The 21,037-nt window shown below is 40.7% G+C and overlaps 1 protein-coding gene and 1 long non-coding RNA gene across 3 annotated transcripts in view; one reads left to right on the top strand and one right to left on the bottom strand.

Annotated features, from left to right (window-relative positions):
* The window catches only part of nr2f5 (nuclear receptor subfamily 2, group F, member 5), a 33,290-nt gene that overhangs the window by 5,623 nt on the left and 6,630 nt on the right, over positions 1–21,037 (bottom strand). The window contains exons 1-3 of one of the 2 annotated variants that reach the window (XM_015039461.1): positions 17,570–18,774; positions 5,238–5,518; positions 3,111–3,357 (exon numbers count right to left, since the gene is read on the bottom strand). In XM_015039461.1, the coding sequence (XP_014894947.1) occupies positions 3,111–3,357; positions 5,238–5,518; positions 17,570–17,936 (895 nt within the window). In that variant the 5' untranslated portion in view covers positions 17,937–18,774. Of the gene's footprint in view, positions 1–3,110; positions 3,358–5,237; positions 5,519–17,569; positions 18,775–21,037 lie in introns of those variants that run through there. The other variant, XM_015039462.1, reaches the window with a different exon arrangement.
* LOC106951767 (uncharacterized) lies at positions 5,344–15,469 on the top strand. Its single transcript, XR_001425859.1, has 3 exons — positions 5,344–5,429; positions 14,731–14,871; positions 15,156–15,469. It is a non-coding gene; the product is annotated as an uncharacterized LOC106951767 (long non-coding RNA).

Here is a 21,037-nt window from a genome sequence, read left to right as displayed (position 1 = left end):
GGATTAAGTGCAGCTTTTTCCACAGTTTAAGCACTGCTGTCTGCTTTGCAAGTCTTTTTACTCACTGCCTTTCCCGTCCTCTGCTACAACCTCTTCCGCTGTGGCTCAAAACAAGGATTTGATGATTTGCATATCTTAATATTACATAATAACGAACTTTTAGGGATAAAGGAAAACAAATCAGCACTTTTTTACCATGCATATTTTTTTAAATGTCAATAATGTTGAGGAAATGCATCCACAGGTCTGACACAGAACGTCCTGTGATTATGTTTTCTTAAATATGTCTCAGTTTGGACATGATTACAGGATTTCCAACTTTAAACTGGAACATAGAAAAGTTGGATTGGATGAAAGTTTCAACTTAATTTTATTTATTAAATCAAAATTAGTTCTGAGAACCACTGGAAACAACCTAATTAATTACTACGTAATTAATCTTTATTAGCAGGTTTGTTGACAATGTGCTGCATATCTGGAGAATAAATAATCAGTTTGTAGTGTATTTATTTTTCTTCTACAAAACATTACAAATTAAACGGTGCCACTTCTGCACACTGAAGCCACAAACTTGAATCCATTAAAATGGGATTTTGTGCGAAGCAGCTGCAGGTGGTTTGGGTCGCTCTCTGCCCGTTTTGCATAACTATGGAGTGTGATTTGGAGTTGCCATGGCTGCTCCTCTGATTGATGCTGTTCTTGTCAGGGCAGGTGGACGTCCAGGTCTCGGTGGGTCTGCAGGTGGTCCATCCTCTCTCCATGTTCACATGATGGATTAAACTGAGCTCTGGGAGACATCCACAGCTTGGGATGTTGTTTCAGAGCTAAACCCAGTTTAAATGGAACCAGAAGGTTCTCTCTGGCCCGTTTACTTGATCTTCATGATGTTGGTTGTTCTCTGATGTTCTTTAGTGAATTTCTGATGACTTAATGCAGTTACAATGTTGGATTAGGGCCAAAATAGATATAAAAAAAATGAGTGCAAGAACAGTTTTGGGCTTAAAAAGCAAAAGATTGTGCAGAAAAAAATTATGAGATTCATTTTAGAAATGTTCTGGAAAAAAAATGAGAAATTATTGAGTTTCAAAACTGAATTTTTTTTCAATTATTGAAATTCCAAAATTTCCATGATTTTTCTAGAAAATGTCTGATTTGAACTTAAATTTTTGGCGGAAATGAACAGAACTGTATTTAACGATCAGAGTTTTCAAAACCATTTAGGAGCCTGATGAATTCCAATTATATGCCACATTTAGTTTTTCATAAAACTTTTAGGGTGATAAGTTCTTGTCCCTCAACTGCAACGTTAAACTAGCTTTTCACAAGGAGTTTCCTCTTTGCGATGTTTAACCTCCAGAAACGCTCCAGCCTGGCCGGTTCTCAAACTCCCGTTAAGTTGTTGTGATTAAGACACGAATAAACCGATCAGCAGAACCTGCTCCAAAGCATTCCCATTGGCCCGCCGCTAATTCCCTCTAAACTTACTCACACTAGAAAGGTTGTGTTTTTGTTGACATCGGAATCGACCTTTAACCCTCCGTGAGTCTGTGAACCACAAATAAGTCCCAGCCATATGGTTACAGCCGTGAAAGATGGCACGGCGCGAGTTCAGCCATCTGCGGCGGCATTAAAACCAGGCGTTGCGTCACTGTAAAACAAGAATGTTATGAACTCGCAGTAACGACACACGGCCTTTTATTTAGACGATGGGACGGTGTAACATGGTAATCTTTGTGTTTTCAGCCGACACCATCTGGATGTTTAATCTCCTCCAAATGTCCTGGATGTGAGCTTTTATTGCACAGCACAACATTCAGATATTTACAGTGTTTTTCTGGGTTTCCAGTCATTTTCTTAAAACAAGATCAGACTTTATCTGCAGAGATGAAACAGCATTTATTATATCTGACATGCAGTTACACTTTTTTACATGTATTTTCTCAAACTAGAAATATTTTAATCTATTATTTATTGTTAAAAATACTTTTAAAATTAATACTTTAATGGATTAATTATGACTGTGCTTAAGTTCAATAAACTGGGCTGAGCTGTGATGAGACTGATTTTGCATAAATTGTGTGAAATTTTAACGTAAAATTCAACAGGCCTGGATTTAAGGGAATGTGGACCCAGAACTACAGGAACTGATGCCCTGTGATTTTATCTTTTTGTTTTTTATCTTATTAAACAAATTGTATTTGTACTTTTTAAAGTCAGAGCTTTGGCGTGAAGAACTTCACCAGGGTAATTTAGGCCTGTCACAGTAACAAATTCTGCGATAATATTGTTGTTTTGAGACCATTTTCAAGTAACATAACAGTAGTTACTTAGTAATGCAAGAAAATATTCTCAACTATCAATAAACTTTAAATTCTAAAGAACATTTAACACCAGAAGACGTTTGAAATATCCAAGCTAAATAAATAAAACAACAGAAGCAACAAATAAAATGAATTATAAACTCTCTGTAAATAAAACTGTCCTTCAAAAAAGGAGCCAGTTGAGACCAATAAACCAGAGTCAGGACTTTTGTCCAGTCTTTGGTAGAAAGAGGGAAAAGAGAAAAAATAATAAATCATGCAAATGGAAATTAGTGAGATCATTTTAATTCATCCTGCAGTTAATTGGTTTATTTCTTAGTGCGGCAGGAAAGTAATGACTGCAAATTAGCCTGGACTAAATGACAACATTTTTCCATTTCACATTAAATCAAATAAGCAAAGAGAGTGAATCATTGTCCTCATATCATGAACATGGGAGCTGGAATCTTGAATAGAAAGTAACTATAATTTCATCTAAATCTAGTTTGTTCAGTAAAATGTCAGGAAATGGAGATCCTACTGGACGACTTCAACGTTATAAAGTAAAACAACTCAAACATGTTGGAGTAAAATAATGCTACATGATTTCAGTACCTGCTGAAATCAACCAAATGTAATGTACGCCGCCCAGTGCTCCATGCCGCTCCATGTGTAATGTAATCAACTGAATGTAACCAAAGGGGAAAACATTTAGTTTCTTTCCCCTCAAATTAAGATGTTTTCTGGGGTTTTCAAACCTACTGACCTAAAATCTCACCACTAAAATCTTGGGAATCGATCCAAACTCACCTGACGTGAAGAGCACGATGGACTTGAGGCAGGAGTATTCGGCCGTGTCGACCTGCAGGGCCTTCAGCTTCTCCACCTGCTCCTGGAAGACGCGGATGTGGTCCATGAAGGCCACCACGCGCTCGGCGGACATGGGCGAGGCGTGGAGGCCGGCGGCCGCCAGCAGGGGCGCCACATGGAGCGGCATGGAGCACTGGGCTGCGTTCAGGACGAAGAGCTCGCTCCACGACATGCGCAGCAGCGCCACCTGCACAGGAACACAGAATGGATGGGAAGGTTCTGAAAATCCAGACCAGATTTAACCAGGTGAGCTTTATTCTTTCATTCACAAACTATGAGCAAACTTCAGTTTACAGAAACATCAACTAGTCGAAATGTTGCTCACCTGCACGTTGAAGGTAAACAGCATTGATGAACTCAGACAGAAAAGCTGCATTTTAATCCATTTAAACTCTGAACTGAACCAGCTGCTGGGACGTCCTCAGTCGAAGTTAAATTTGTTAAAAACGGGAATTGTTGAGTGTCAATTGATGACTGCGTTCTGACCCGTGACTGTGGCGCTGATATCTGCACTGCAGATAAAATCAGCAGCATGAGAACGAGGCTCGACAAGCACAAGTCTCAAACTAACCAACTGTGAATCTAAGAACAATCTCCTTTCTGGATTCAATTTGGCCACTATCATAGTTTAGATGTTGGTTTTCAATTTAAAAATACTCACTCCTATATCTTGCTGAGCAAATTTAAAGTTTGCTCATTCAAATATAAAATAAAAGCCATTAAACTGAAACTTACTTGTTCAAATTCAAAATCCTGACTTTATTTTCCATAATTTCCATGAACTTGAAGTAAACCTGAAGGAGTGACACTCTGAAAGCTGATAGACATTTCTTCCTTTCATGAGAGATGATCCGGTTTTTCTTAACGATCAATAGAGGACAAACTGAAGTTCATTCAACCAGCTTTAATCAGGGTTTGCAAAATAGTCAAGGAAATTAGCATTTTATATGGATTTCCAAATTTATCAGGAAAAATTACTTTTGGGTAAAGCTAAGTGTGCTAAGCGTTTTCAAAGTTAGCAAAAGAGCTAAAGTGCTAAATGTCGAGCTAGCGGCGCTATTAGCGGATTTTCAGTTTACCAGAAGTTTCCTACAACTGGGTGGATTTATTCAAAGAGGCTGGAAATAAGTAAATATGAATGAATTAAAAGATTTTATGGTGGTTATATGTGTGTGTGTGTGTGTGTGTGTGTGTGTGTGTGTGTTGTAAACATCACCATATTTATGTTTTTATTGTATTTATATTGTATTTCTTACACCGCACTGTTTTTGGAGTTGGCTCTTTTTGACTATAATCTCACCATACATGAATGTAGAGACAATAACTTCATTAATTCATTCAAAAAAACTAACATTTTTAACTCTTTTTTACAGTGTAGCTTTATTACATCTGACCTTTAAAAGTAGCCAGAGTTACTGACAACAGTTTTTGGAACACATAAAACAGCTGATGTTGAAGAAAGACAAAATATGAACTGAGAATTGAATCCAAACGGTTTAAGTTGATCCGGGTTGTAAGCTGGTCTAAATGAAACCGTTATCAGCTTGTTGAAAGAGGAACGGAAACATTCACCCTGAGTGAAAGCAAACGTTGTTATTGTCGTAACATTTCATGGTTTCATTAACGGTCTGTTGCTGCAGCAGCAGGATGAATTCATCATAACATGACTACCAAATGTCCAAGTGAATATTTATAGGTACAACAGTTCCTCTGAGCCAGCAGCATAAATCTGCATGAGGAGGATCGATTTCAGGTCGGTCCTCGCTCAGCGCCGCGAGGTTCTGCCAAACAGAATCCTTTTTACACGCTGCTAAGTGACACTCAATGCAGATGTAGAGGAAAATATTATCTTTTCATTTATTTATCGGCTCATTTCTTTTCCAAAGTGGCGGGAGAGAAATGAGTTGTCAGATTTCTTCTTGAGAAGGTGAGATCTAATGACTTCAGGTGCGGCTTCCTGGAATCTCCAGGCATTTTTCGTCTGAATGACGAGAATAAAACCTGGAAGCGGCTCAGCAATGACAGCAGGCTGTGTCCAATCATTTTTCTTTCTCTCATCAGGCTCACCTGATCCATGAGCTGCAGGTCGGGGAAGAAGGGGATGTTCTTGGCCCACTCCACGGCGCTGAACAGCAGCCGAGCCGCCAGCTCGCAGATGTTCTCGATGCCCATCAGGTTGTTTCCCTGCATGCACTGGGCGCCGTAGCGGGACGTGGGGTAGGGCTCGGCGCGCAGCAGCAGGGAGATGAAGCCCGACAGGTAAGGCTGGCTGTTGTACGGGTCGGAGCCGTTGGTCAGGTACTGACCCGGGCTGCTCTGGGAGTTCGATGTGCGTCCTCTCTGCACAGCTGTCCAAAAACACACAAACACTGCATGAGCTTTACAATCGTTTCCCAGATTACAGAACCAATTTACAAGTAACTTTTCAGCAGCATGTCGGAGCTCATTTCCTTCATACTGATGAAAAGGTTTTAGTTTCACTGGCAGATTACACTGAAAAAAGAGAATGAAGATCCAAGTTTAAAAAAGTTAATTTGTTTTTTGTAATCAAATTCAGTTTGTCAAACTTACTTTACTTACATTTTTTAACACAATTTAACAAACTTAACATATTTACTTGGATAAAATTAACTTGATTACTTTTAGCAAATTAACTTTTTTTAAGTTGGATCAGCAGTTTTCTTTTTCAGTGTACCAAGTAATGTTAGTCTGGTTTATAATGCAAATATCTTAAACTTGAAAAAAGACAAAACTAACTTACAAGTAACTTTTCACCTACATACAGGAACTTGTTTTAATATTAATGAAAAAGTTCCAGCTCCACTGGCAGATTACCCTGAAAAAAACAATTATTCTGATTTCTGAATTAATCAAATCAGAATCTCATAAATTAGTTTTAACAAATTGGAGTCAATTTTTAAAGTTGGTTCAAGAAAGCATTTTTTTTTTTTGTGCTTTCGTGCAGGAAAATTGTCTTATGAGTGAAATAATCTGCCAGTGGAACTGCTACTTTTTCATCAATATTGACTTAATCTAATCCTGCATCTAGCTGAAAAGTTACTTTTAAGTTAGTTTAGTCTTTTTTAAGTGTGCCAAGATGTTTGTTCCAGAAACTAGATAAAAATACCCTGTCAGACTTTGTGTTTTTGCAGAGGACACGTGACAGGGAAAACGAAGTGAGCCCTGAAAGCCTAAGTAAAGGTAGAAGCAAAGGAAAAAAGCAGCAAATTGGGCATGTAAAATGTGTGGGGCTGCAGAAGGAGGTCGAGGGGCGAAAAACATTTCTCCAACTCTTAAACGTGTCAGTGCTCGTCTCTTCAGCGGCCGAGCCAAGGCCATTCCCCACCACTGCTCTGCATCAATGAGTAATGACAAGCAGCAGCTGTTAAAGATATAACACTTCTTCACACCTACATATGTTATGCACCCACACATGGACACATGTAACACACACACAAACACACACAAACACACAGGGTGCCCCTGTATTGGCAAATGGCTGAGCCTGAAGCGAACAGGGCACACAGAGGTCAAACTCTCCAACAAACACACGTCCCAACCCCCCATGGGCGAGGAGTGATGATGATGCGGCGAGCGCTCAAAGGCCCATTTGGAAAACACCTGTTCAGCCATCCCCACTGTCTGACTAATAACTCCATCTACTGTTACACGGAGCAAGTGTGAGAGGGGAGAAAGGCAATGAAAATGCAAAGAGGAGCCATGTGTGAGGGGGTGAAAAATGAGGTAAAAGGCTGGAATAGTGAGATAAGGTAGAGAGGGAAAGGTGGTAAGTCGAGAAAAGAGAGATTGAGGGCAAAGAGAGGGCTGGAGGAAAAGGTGAAATATGGAGGGAGACAGGTAAAGGCTGGAGAGTGAGTGAGTGAGTGAGTGAATGGGGGTGTGGAAATGCTTTTTAAATATCACCTGCAGCCTCACCCACAGCTGCTGCAGCAATCGAATGCACCGTGACGCGTCTGGAAAAGCGGGAGGTCAACTCACTGCGGAGCGCGCGGAAAATGCCTTTTATTTGAGCCTGACAAAAAATACCTCTGCACAAAAGGTGCTGACCTCAAAGCACTCGTTTCTCCCCATGAACTGCTTAACCTGTGGCAATCAAGAGGAATGCACACCACTCCTGTGAGCTGAAGCCATGAGAAGATGCTGCTTGTCACACAAAAACAACAATTTTCCACTTGATCTCAGTCCAACAGCGATAGAAACAAAACTCTGAATGAAACTGTTGCATTTAGTTTTAGATTCATTCCCTGATCAGATGTTTTCAGTCACTTCAGCTGCAGATTTTCATTGTGAATTGAACCTGCTTGTCTTGTAAAGTACTAGTATCTACAGAACTAATGATGTCTGTGGAAGAGGTTGAATGCAAGAAAACATTGAAGTACAAAGAAGTTGAAAAACCTGGATGAATTTCACAGTTTTCCAAAACTTTTACTTCATGGTAAAATGTCTTGTTCTGCCTTCTTCAGATGCAATATATCATCAGAAAATAATAGTTTTTAACCACCTACACCCATTTGTAGGTGAACCAGGAAGGAGACTGGCTGGTCCACACCAGCAGGGGGCGCCCTACAACTACTACAAAGTCACATTTTATAAAATAAAGCAACATAAAATGGGAAATCTGCACTTTTAATATTGGTAATACAACAGTAACACCATTAAAAATCCTCAACTCAGTCAGTGTCAGATTGTAAGAATGAGAAGTTCAGATATTTATCAAAACGGCAAATTTCCTTATAAGCTGTATTAAAATGTAAATCTGAAATCATGTTTATCTATACAGTCAATTAGGTTCGTATGTGCTCACTTTGTTTTTACTTTCTGGTTCTTAACCATATAAATATTAAAGTTTCTGTTACAATGTGATGCTAGGAAAATAATATTTTTATGCTGCAAGTTTAAATAATAGATGGATGGGGGACAGAAAGTCTCAAGTGTTTCACAAAATGCAGCAGGATTATTTTGTCTGCATGAGGGAGAGGCTGATCGTGTGTAACGGATTTGACCCGGTATGGTTCAGTCGGTGGTTCCCATCCTGTGCAGCAGCAGCTGCCACCAAACCACAAGTTTTCATGGGTTTCCTTAAATATATGATCTCAGTAAAAGTGAGTAGCTGTGATAAAATATGTGTTGGAGAAAGTTTCTGAGTTGAAGCAAGGATTCAACTTTGTGTCCAGCTTGAACTAGTTTAGCATCAGCGCTAACGCCAAGGACAAAACTTAGCAAGAAAGCTAACAATCTGAACTTCTTCACCTGGAGGCAAATGTTGCCAATTTATCACTTTGTCTTTATGTTTAGCAAGTATTCCAACTCCTCTAACTCGCTTTATTGCTAGTAAGCAGCTAGAAACAAATGTAGCATCTTTTTCTAATGATCCTTTTGTGACATGAGAAACAATGCCACAGTAAAGATGACCGCGTTCAACCGTCATCAAAACAACGGTGTCTAATGAAACTTTAAATGTTCCTGGTCACAGATAACTCAGTTATCTCCAGAAGATTACAAACCAAACCAGACTTTAAAAAGTTCAACTAAAAATTTAAGGTTTGAAATTATGCAGATCATTAAAGAAATGAAAATATATATTTTTTAAAAAGTCTTAAGCAGGTTTGTTTAGGAGCCTCTTTCTGGTATTAAGAACAGATAAATACAGAGGAAGCATCAGAAGAAGGTTTGCTTGTTGCTGCAACACAATCAAGGTATTTCTTACTCATTTTGTGTCTCTCCTTCCTCCAGCACAACGTGGCCAGTTGTACAAATTGGGTGGTGATGCAAATTTTAGGACAGCCAATGGCGACTTTCCTTGCTTTGGCGTTGGGAACACTGACCCAAAAACGTTTAAAACACCTTAGTAAAAAAACAAAAAAACTTTAAAATCCTCCTTTTTGTTCCTTGTTAAAGCGGGCGGCTTCGTGAAACGTCCTGTTCGTCATGAACCCAGCAGAGCTCTGTCGTCTGCATCCATAAAACGTGTTTGTCTGGAATGATAAGTGGGAATCTGTCTCCTTTATTCATGCTGACATATCTGAGCTCTTAGGTCTGAAATGTATATTTAAGAAGAAATGGGACAAAGAAATATGAACTAAATGCATTTATCCTGTTATTTATGAGCTGCTGATTGACTGTATTTCTATTGGATTTTGGAAATATCAATTGACAAATATTGCCCTTTGTTGAGCATAAAGTCATAAAACAGAATACTACAAAAAGTAACTAATTGATTTGAATGATTAAAATAACTGATAAAAAGAATAGCCTAAAAAATGTATGAAGTTACAGTAAGTATAAATGCATTTATTCTGACTTATTAAATTGTTTTTTAGCAGTTAAACTTGCATGATTTCCACATCTACAACAATAAAATGCACATTTTGTGTGCTGTATTTTATTTTTGCTGCATAAAAACTGCATCTGAATCTCGCTGGATTACCATGATGCAACATTTTAGTGTAATTTAAACGGTAAAATGTTTAAATTACATTAAGTACTTCCCTGTAACTTGTGCATCACTGCACTGACTCTTCAGGACACTTTGAATGTATTTCTGACACGTCCAAGTCAGTGGACTTTGTCTCCTAATGTCCTCATGCCACTAGAGGGCGCTGTCCAACGAACAGAGTCTGAAGGGACTGAGTCTCCTTCCTCAGCTTAGAGGACTCACTCCTGATTCAAACATTCACAGCTATTAATCTGCTCTGGTGTCAATAAGCGGGTAATTCTGCGGACGGCTGCGTATCTGCTGGAGCCACTTGACTCTTCAAAAGCCTCATTGTGGGGGTCACTCGAGCCTGAGAGGCAGAGCGCTCGAGTACGTCTCACTGAAACACATCACTCTCTGTTATGCCTCGCCTACAGAGATGGACCAAAACACAGGGAAGGAGGGAAAGAAAGCAGGAAAAACTGGGTGATGGAGGAAGAAAGGAGGGAAAGATGACATGACAGAGGGCAGAAAGAGAGAAACGAGATTAGAAGCAGATGCCTGAGCAGAGGGAAGCAGGGGGGATGGGACCAGAAGGTACCATAATCTGTTACTCTGCTTTTAAATAACTAAATTCTCTGCAATTTGACAAAAGTTACTGGGTTTGTGAAGTCGAAACAAGCAGTTTAATCCAGAAACATGTCTGGGATGCAGCTTGAGGAGGGAAATGACCATGGAGATGCTTTGGGACCCAATGCAGCAACACAAAATCTTACAAAGTATTTTTTTGTCTAGTTTCTGGTGCAAATATTTTAGCACATTTGACATAAGACAAACTGAGTTTAAAGTAACTTTCCAGCAAAACGTAGGCACTCGTTTTAAATAAGTAATTCCTTAATATTAAAGGAAAAGTTCTCATTCTGTTAACAGATAAATTAACTTAAAACTTAGTAAAAAATGTCTTGTTATAAGTGAAATAATCCACCAACAAATACGTCTTCAACAATATTAAGGAATTGTTTGCTTATATTAAATGCCAATGTCTTCCTAAAAACTTACTTTTAAGTTAGTTTTGTCTTATCTAAAGTGTACTAAAATATTTGCACCAGAAACTAGACCAAAAATACTTGGTCAGACTTTTTGCAGTGCGTTTCAGCTGTGACTTTCAAAACGCCGCTTCAGCAAACGGCAGCTGGCGGAGCGCTGCTGGGTTAGCCTCTGGGTCAGGCAGTCAGAGGAATTACAGCAGCTAAATACAATTAAGGCCTATCAACATTTGGTCCGAAAGGTCAGCGCGGATGGAGGAAAACAGACGCATTATGGATTTGGATTATTCTCGGAGTCGGGTTTAATAAAGTGGCTTTTTTCAGCTCTAAAGCCTCGGCTTGTGAGCGTAGCTAAAGCTGGCGATAAGATACAGTGACTGCAGGATGCAAAGAGAAACAATGTGAGAAATATTTAACATCCTGACCTAAAAGAATAAAAACAAAAAATCTGCATGAAAAAGACAGAAAAGTAACTCTATCTGCCTGCAGTGCGTGTGAATGCACATGTGTGATCCAGCTGAGAGGGCAGCCTGTGATGTGACACCGAGGTGATATCCCCACGGCTCTCATAGTTTTATTTTGGCCCTGAACTTTGACCTGCAGGTCAGTGCAGCGGGGCAACGAGAGACAGAGCGCAGCAGAAAGGAGCCAGTGTGTCAAAGGAGCTGACGCAGACACATAACATTAAAGCTTTGGTGGAAATAATCACAGTTTTCTCTGTTTATCTCAGCTGCTTCTATTAAAATCTATCTTTTAGATTTATGCAAATTTCACCAAAAAAAATGAACATCTTATCAGAACCACAGCAGGAAACTGGAAGCCAGAAAACAAAGTCACTTCTGTTGAAACTAAATGTTTCAAACTGTGCAAGAACAGACTCCTACATGGTTCTTCTGCTGATGTCATACGAACGTTTCTTAAAACGCTAAAAAGACTCAACAGTTCTTGTAAAATAGAATTCACTTCAGGAGAGACGTGACCACAATGCAACCGGGGGCCATTTGTGGCCCCTGATATGATTTTGTGTGGCGCAGGCAGTTAATGCAGATGGAAACTTTTCATTTTTACTTTGAAAAGAAAAAGTGAATTCGGTGTGTTTCTTCCTACTGGAGAGGATCAACCAGGATAAGCAAAGACTAACCAGGAAGCAGAAGTATTATTACAGACAAATTAAAATCAACATCAGAAAATATTGACTAAAGTATAAAGTATTCAAAACCCAAACTTTTTGCATCCACTGGTGAGAACTACATCTATGCAGATCTGCTTTTAATTAATTTATTAAACTTGGCTACAAATGTTTCAATGCAACTAGCAGAATCTTGTTTTAATTGCTCAGAATTAATACACAATGTTTTATTATGTTCAATAATAACCTTTAGAAATTCACAAAATGGACCAAAATGAGGCAAACCTGCAAAACATTTCTAAGGTTTTTTTAATCTACAATAGTTTACATAAATCTACCCAACAAAAAAACTATATATTTATTTAATTAAAGTAGTATGAACCGAGTACAGTTTATTGTTGAGCAGGTACAAAAGGCAGTATTTTGTTTCTTCTTTCACTTTTTTTGGGTCTCTTTTTTTCTTCCTTTTGTCGTTTTGATTTGATGATTTTGGCAAAAAGTTCGGACACCCCATCTTTAGGAGCCGAGACTGGATATTTAAAAAGTTGCGGTTTTAAAGTAGTTTTCACAGTTTAAAATGTTTTTATGAGAAGCTTTAGAAATGCCAGAGTGAGTGGAGTTTCCTCACGCAGAGCCGATCCGACATCCTGCTGCACAGAAACACACTTTCTCTTCTTTTAATCACAAACAGAATGAAAAATCACCATGACAAAACTTGTAGCTCCATCCACTGGTTTTAAACTACAACCGTAGATTAAGGTGATGGCACAGAGGCCTTCCAACCTCAAAGAATTTGAGTTCTTTGTCAAAAAGAAATCATCAAAATACCAGAGGAAGTATGCAAAACTTTGATTACTGCATTGCCAATAATAGTTTCCTGGTAATGATTCAGAAAATTATAATTTTATTGAAATGCAGATGAAAACAGATATTTTAATGCCACCTTTTACCATCTGTTGAGAAACGCCTGCATCAAACTTCTTAAAGGAATGAAATCATTTTTAATCTGACAGCAACATGAATCATTTTAGATTCAACAGCAGCATGTCTGATGAGCAGCTGCCCACAAATAAATAAAATCCACTACATCTCTTCTAACTGCCCGTTTTGAGCGTTCAAACACTAAAAATATTTAAATATGCATTAAAACACACGGCGGACCCCAGACCATCACTACAGCAGCAGCTCACATCTACAACCTCCTCATTTCTGCTTTCAGGGCTCCAGCCAATCAGCACAGAGGAAAATGAACGTTGCTCTTGGATTGGCTGCATTGCAAAAAGCAGCCAATAGGATGCCAAGTAGGATTACAACAAAGGATTTCAGCTTCCTAAGCTTCATGTTCTTTCAAATATTTTAGTTATGCTCTGTGGGAAAATCTGTGAACCGGGATATTGTACACAAAACCCACATTAAGACCACTTTATTTAGGTAGTATGTATTCTATATTTTTACATTATTATAACTGTAATAATTAATATGCTGTAATATCTTACAGCAGCAGGATTAATTGTTACATTTGATGTATTTTTATTCTTATTTTAAAGTTTTAATTCTCATTTTAATACCAATGTTACATTTTATTTTTCTCACACCATAAACATCTAATAGTTTCCAAAGTCTAAGCTGGTTTTATTCCTCAGAGGTTCCCTCAAAAATCAAAAAGGACATTTAAATTGTTAGCATCAAATTTATTACGGCAAATATGAAAATGTTGCTCAGACCCAGGCGAATGGTGCAAATATGTAACAATTTACGGTTCTTCCAGCCATTATGGTCCAAATTAAACCAGGTGTGTTAAAGATGGCTAAATGTTTTGGTTATTTGTAGAGAAGTCAGGGGTTGTACAAACCAGCAGTCATAAAATCAAATGAATATTTCAGAAAGAAAGTTTTCTGTACAATTTTACAACCAGCTTTCCTGTCGTTTGAGGACAAATCTTAAAAATGAAGCACCTGCTCAGTAAAAGTGTCCTGAGTTATCCGTCAGACATGAAGGAGCAATGGCCGCCAGAGACGCGACAGAGCGTAAGTGCAGGCCGTCCCGAGGCGCTGCTGGACGCAGAGCGACAGGAACCGACGGCAGGATTTCACGTCTGGGAACTTCTGAATAACCTGCAAATAATCTCACCCTGAAGCTCGTTTACATTCCCATCACAAAATCCCCTTCTGCATAAATAATCTGCACCACACAGTTTCAATCCAAGCATTTTTTTTAATGTAAAATCCTCTTAATTTGTACAAAAACACATTCTGTGCTGAGTTTCATCCCAGATGACTGAGCTGACTCGTGAAAACAGGCTGAGAAACTAAGGAAGATCCCACAGTGTTTACTTTTGTCACATTAGCAGCTCAGAACTTTACAATGAAACTCTGCCCCCCTCCCCCACATGTTGCTTCTACTCTGACCAGAAGCATTTTCAGCTGAGAGGAATTTAATCATTAACTCTGCAGCAATGTGCTCCTGGTTTAACTATTAGAAACTCCCAAATAAGACATTTCAGGAGCGCTTGATGGGAAGTTGGATTAGCCAATGCACGCTGTTGGACTTGAACGCACCACTGGGATATTCCCCCCCGCCTCCTCAACGCTCCACACATTTGGACTTTGACTTCAGTCCGTCCTCTGGTTATGTTTTAGTTTTGGTTGACCTACATTTACCGCCGCTGTAACGCTCTGTCAGAGTGCAAACTGGGTCAGGAGTGTTCAGAGTGGGAATTACAGATTTCTGCGCTATAAACAGATGTTGGGTCTGTTTATCATCAGAACACGCTGCTAATTCCACCATCGCCATGTCTGTGGGCGCTCACAGCTAATTCAGGACACACACAGCAGACAGTGTGACCTTATCATGGTGAATAAATGCATGTTCTGTCTTCAATGATTCGTCCTTTCAGAATTAAAACATGCAGTTCAAAGGAAGTGTCATGTTGATTCTCTTTGCCAACAGAGAAACAACTGCAGCTTCCATGAAGCCGCCTGGCGAAACGACTCCACCGCTGCCAGCGATTCAGACGTTTGATTCCAACCGAAGTGTCTTCCCGTCAACGAAGTCTTCGACAAATGATATGATGTTCGACACGGAAAAGAGGTCAGATGTCCCCTCTGGAGAGAGTGACTTTTAAATCTGCCACTCGTGAAACCTTTAAAAAGTCTTCTCAGGCAGATAAATATTAATTTACTCTGAGCCAGAGTCATACAAGAAGATTCACTCACTTATTTTCTGCAAGGGAAAATCCTTAAGTGGAGTCAAACACACGAGATCTGTCTGTAAATAACATCCACAACAAAACTCTCACTGATCTTCAAAGGTTTTGTAAGGATGTGAACATGTCTAGATTGAAACATATGAGAATCTTCCATTCTTCCATTCAGGTGATGTAAGCAGAACCAGGAGACCTGGGCGACCCCGGCGGACGCTGAACGGTCCTGAGACCTCTTCCAGGAACCCAGGAACCAGATACCAGCATTAAACACTCATATCAGCTTTCCAGGAATACTTTATTATTTATTTCATCCTTAATTTTCCTGTGAAAACAACTAGTTTAGAGTAACACAGGTTACTAAAAGCAACTAGCTGAGCTGTATTTGTGTAGAAGGTCTTCAGTCAGGAGAGAAACCTGAAAATTTCCACATCTCCCAAAAAAAAATGTTCAACCGAAATATATCAGTTTAATAATATTTACACAAATAATTAGACCTGCTCAGATTAATATCTTCTTATTATTGATGATGGACTCGACTCTTCCATTTCCATCATGAAGAAAAACACTTTGTTAGATTCAGCATAAAATCTGCTTCAGTTGTGATGGTCAGCCGTAACACTGACATCCTGAAATGCAGCCAGAGCAGAGATGACCAACATGAACTTCATGTTTTTATTCAAAACAGAAAAGCAACAACGGCAGCTGCTATATGTTGATTATGGTGATGTGATGTGTAACATTTATTTATTATTTTTGCTTTTGGTATAAAGACTAAACCAAAGACACTGAATGAACTCTTGCTAACAAAGTCATTATCAGCTGCTTATTTTGCAGAATGCATTTAGACTTGTTCATTCTTTCAGCCAGCTATCTGGCAGCAACAGGTTGGGGAGGGGCTGTACAGTTTTATAGTAAATCAAATACAGCTTGAGGAAACTCCACTCTAGCAGTTTTTCCTCTGACATTTCATTAAAATATTCTAAATTTATTTGAGAGAATTTATTGCAGAACATTATAAATCATTACTTTTTAAAACCTCGACATGCTTCACTTCCCAGAACTGATAAAAAATTAATCAATAATAAAGCAGCTGACTAAAAATTTGAGAAATGAAATTCCGTTTAGATTTCAGAAATAAAATAAAACCAAAAAGCGTATCTCAGAGGGAGGATTTGCACAAACAGCTCCTCTTCTGACAGAACTCTTTGTCATAATCTAAAATGTTACATTTTACGGCTCGTTATTAAACTAAATCAGGAGCATGAACAGCTTCTGCAGACGTAAACACGCATGCGGCGCATCAGGAGATTTCCTCGGGTTCATCCAGTCGGAAAGGAGCATGACCGACTCGGTGTGGCTTGCGGGTTTCTTTACATGCCAGCAGCCTACAGTCCACACGCACGCAGAGGCGCAGGAGTTCACCCACAGGAAGCCTTGAGGGATCCGCTCAGATGTGAGCAGGGCGGGTGTTCCTAACCTGTCCGGAGGTTTTTTGTTGTTGTTGTTTTTTACTTCAGTAAAGAACAAAGGGCGAAGAGGACACGATCTGTCCTTCAGCGTCCACTGGCTAAGTGTCCTTCAGAGGGATTTGCTGCTGTTGACCTTATCCTGTCTCCTGATTAGACTGAAGTGTAACATCTCCATTAAATACAGACATTTAATGAAATGAGTCTTAAAAGCAGAATGCGCATAAATTACACACACCTCGCATGTTTTACTTTGATTTGTGCGTAAATCTGCGCGCGATTCCATATTTTTCCCTAACATGAAAACTTCCCTCATATTTAGGCAGGAAAATGTAAATTCAAGAATTAGAATTTTGAGATTTAGTTCAAAATATGTGCCAAAAATTCAACCAACCCCGCACAGCAATTAGCAGAGATCACTCTGGTCTCATTTTGGTTAAATACGCGCCAGCGCACGCCTCGTGGGCTGGGTGTCGCTGCTTGATGATAATTAATAAGGCGAAGCGCTCCTCTTCACCAACACGTTTCCACTGAACCTCTTTGGCATCAACTGACCCGTTGTTAATCCAACACAATGCAACAAATGTTGCGGCATCCTCTTATAGCGGCTCCCGGTGTCACTGAACAAACAGCATAATTAACGCGCAGAAACAAAGGGAGGATTTTACAGAGCGCCGTGAATGCGTCGGATTTGGAGAATGTTTGAGGAATCGCGGCGAGGAGCCGCAGGTGGGACTGATTATTTACCCACAGAAGCGTTTGGACGCGCGGAACCTTGAAGCCGCTGCGCACATTTACGCACCGGAGTTCTGCCTGGTACTCTTCCAAAATGACGTGTGTCTCCTAAAAACTGGAAACGCGTCATGTTTGGACTAAAGTGGACCGATATGTGTCAGTTCGGGCAGGCAGCTGGTCTACAAATGTCTCAGTTTAGTATTAAAGACGTGGAAATGGTCAGATCTGTCTGAAGCGTTGCTGCAAATGTGCAAATTAAACACATTTGCACATTTGTTCTTTTTTTAAGTTCTCGACCAAAGTGACCAATGAACACTACGCACAACTTTACGCACAGAAACGCGATCCTTTGTGCCCAAAAAGTGAAAGATGTCCGGCTTACCTTCTCTCCTCATGCCGACTTTGAGACACTTCTTGAGCCGGCAGTACTGGCACTGGTTCCGGTGGTGCTGGTCGATGGGACAGTCCCGGTTCCCCCGGCAGGTGTACGTCAGGTTCCGCCTCACCGAGCGCTTAAAGAAGCTTTTGCATCCCTCGCAGGTGAACTGGCCGTAGTGCTTCCCGCTGGACTTGTCCCCGCACACCATGCAGTCCACGTTGGGGAGCTTATCCCCGGAAAGCGTGTCGTTCCCCGGTGTGGAACCGTTAGGAGTCCCCGGTCCCCCGCCGGGCTCCTGGCCGCACATCTGCAGCTGGGAGCCCGGATCTGCAGAAATGTTCTCTGGCCACTGGTTTACTACCATTGCCATGCTATCCCCCAACACTTTGCCTCTGTTTAAATCACAGAAGAAGTCGGAGTGCGCGGTAGAGATCCGTCCTGACGTCTTGAAGGAAAACAGAAAAGAGGAAGGGCGAAAAGGCGCTTCCCTCTGTCCTCAGGGGTCAATGCGAGCTGGTCTGAGCTGAACAGAGTCACTTTTAAAATACGACTTAATACTTTGTGTAAACATCTATTATAGTACAAAGCAACCGCGGGGAATCAACATGATCGATGTCGAACTGCAGAGCCAACAACTCCCGGAGTTCCTCTCAGCGCAGCGATCCATAAACACGTTGTTCTTCAGAGCGGAACCTCTCGGGAAAGTCAGTCCAACAAGTGAGCCGCTTGGCTGTCAGAGTGAAAACACTGTCAGGAATCCTGTCGGGTGTTTTTATCCTAAACTGGGAGAAAACCGCACAAACTGCGCAGGAGACAATTATCCCGCAGCTCACACCCTCCGGCTCGGTTCTGTTCGGGTGCTATCGATTCTTCAAACACAAAATTAAACTAATTCTGACCACGTGTTTGCGACTTTCAGAGCAGGATTCGTTTGGTCCCAGCGGCACAGAGTGCGAGTCCAGAGGAGAGGAGAGGAGATTCCTGGATCCTCACCGTCCTGCGCGCAGCGGAGCGAACTGGAAAACGATTTCAGTTTGCGCACAAGTTTTTATTACTTTACCACAGACAGACGGGATTTCCTCCGAGCATTCAGGATGACGGTCCGCTGAGGAGAACCAAACCAAACAACAGATCCAAACAGCAGCGCTGTTCGCCGGGTCGCCCTCAGTCTGGGTGTCCTGTCTTCCAGAGTCAAAGCTCCAGTTGGGGGAAAGTGTCAGAGGCTGGAGACCGCCCCTGCCGGCGCACCATATAAGGCAATAAATGCCAAATAAGGTCGCTTCTCCTCCCCTCCGTGTGAGGAGAGCGACGAGAGAGGCCGGCCGGGATTGGACCGAAAAGTCTAGTAAAAACGGCCAGAAGCTCTCTGATTGGGAGATGAGCGACTGGGTCTGATTTGACTGACAGCAGTGGCTTTAGTGGGACACCGCGAACCGCTCATTCAGAACAAAATGCGCAGATTGTTTGGTTTTATTCCAATAAGCTCTTAACTTAAAAACGTAGATGAAATCTACCCAGCTTGTTCATGAGTCAGGCTTAAGAAGAGTTTAAACAACAAACCTTCAGAATGGGAAGGATTTTCTAGAATTTTTATATGTATTTATATATATATATATATATATATATATACACACACACACACACACATACACACACACACACACACACTTGTTTATGTCTGCATAAACAAGTATATATGGTTTAGTGTTTTTAACTCTTATTTTAACGGAAGTTTCCGCTCAGGTCGGATTTCACACGAAATAGATGAAAAAACATCCCGAGGATTAATTTCAGCTCCTTTTACTGAAACGTCCAGATTTTAAATGAGGGGAAAATTCAGGCAGGAACTGAAATTTATACACCACCAGTTTCAGACAGAACGATAAAAGTTTAATTTCTGCAATCACACCTTATCCTGGACGGAAATTAAATCGAGTTTTTTTCACGGTGGTGTAAGTCATTCTCCTTATTTTGATTTGATTTGATTTTTTAAAGTTATTATTAAATTATGTATTTATTTGTTTAACTTGTTTATAGATTTTTTCAGGTATACGTTTAGCATATTTTACTCTTATTTGCCATGGAGCGCGTAACAGAAAATCTGTCCAATTTCAATGGAAATTTCTGCGCACCGAACCACAATTAAGCCCACGGAACCTGTTGCTTTGTTTCAAATAAACAGAAATAAATAAGCACATTAAACAAATAAATACGGGGAGATAAATCAGCAGTTCAAAGTGAGACACAAAGCGTTCACTGGTGAAAAAAAAAGGTTTTTGCGGGTCTGATGCTCCGAGACTTCAGTGGCTTCCCAGAAAACGCGGCTCTGCGGTAATCAACGGCGACAGTGTTGTGTTCCGACTGAGGGTTTAACACTGAAAGCAGCGGGAGCCTGATTATTTTCCCAGATATGCTCCTGATTTGTCATGTGAGGGCAACTCCACCAAGGCTTGGTGCCGGCGGACGGGTCGGAGAGGCGGGAGGGTGAATGAGGCGCACCCCTCTTCTCTTCCCGCCCCTCTATCTATCTATCTATCTATCTATCTATCTATGATGACATTAAGCTTTTGCTCGTCTTTGTTGGGCAGCAAAGCGCTAAGAGCCAAACTTCACTCGGGGTCCCGAGCGGGGCGCCTTTCTCGCCGGAGGCCATAAAGTTGGCCCCGCGCTCGGCTTAATTGCTGTCACATGTAACCTTACCTGTCCCCCAATTAGCCCGCGCTTTGCTATTAGGAGATTTCTGCGAGCTGCGTATAGGCCCAGCAACCCGGGCTCCTCGGGGTTTGGGGGGTAATTAGGGTGTAATTCAATCCAGCCGAGGCTTATGATCAATTTGACCAGGACTTCACCCAGAGGAGGCTAATTAAATGAGGATCAGCGTGATGTTCACCCATTAATCTTCAAATACAGACAATAACCGTCCAGACAAATATCTTCAGGATACAAATGTTTGAACAAAATGAAATATTCGAGGGGGTTTTGTGATGAATCAACATAATTATGAAGTGGAATTAAGCAAAATTATACGTTTTCTTAATCTTACAATTAAGAATGAACAAACTGGGCTTGTCAACTTTACTCTGATACCTCTAAATAAAATCCAGTGTACACATGTGTGCAGTGTGACCTCATTATAATCCAGCTGGCCTCATTGGTTCGTTAGAGAACATTACAGAACAACCAGCGCCATGAAAACCAGGGAACCCAGCAGAAAGGTCAGCGAGGAAGTGGTGGAGAGGTTTAAAGCAGGGTTAGTTTCTAAAACAACATCCCGAGCTTTGAACATCTCACAGCGCTCGGTTCAATCCATCATCTGAACGCAGAAACAGGATGGACCGACTGCAGACGGACCAAGTTGGAGGTCCGCCTGTGAGCTGCATCGATCAGGCTGCAGAAGGCTAAAGCGTTGAGGCCAACGCTGAGGTTCAGGTCAACGAGCCGCAGCACAAATCCAGAGATGCAATGGAAGGG

The sequence above is a fragment of the Poecilia latipinna genome, unplaced genomic scaffold (assembly GCF_001443285.1).
Source record: "Poecilia latipinna isolate Pla-1442-1.1 unplaced genomic scaffold, P_latipinna-1.0 Scaffold473, whole genome shotgun sequence".
NCBI lineage: Eukaryota > Metazoa > Chordata > Actinopteri > Cyprinodontiformes > Poeciliidae > Poecilia > Poecilia latipinna.
The sequence above is the reverse complement of the archived record's forward strand: the minus strand, read 5'-3'. Positions and strand labels throughout refer to the sequence as shown.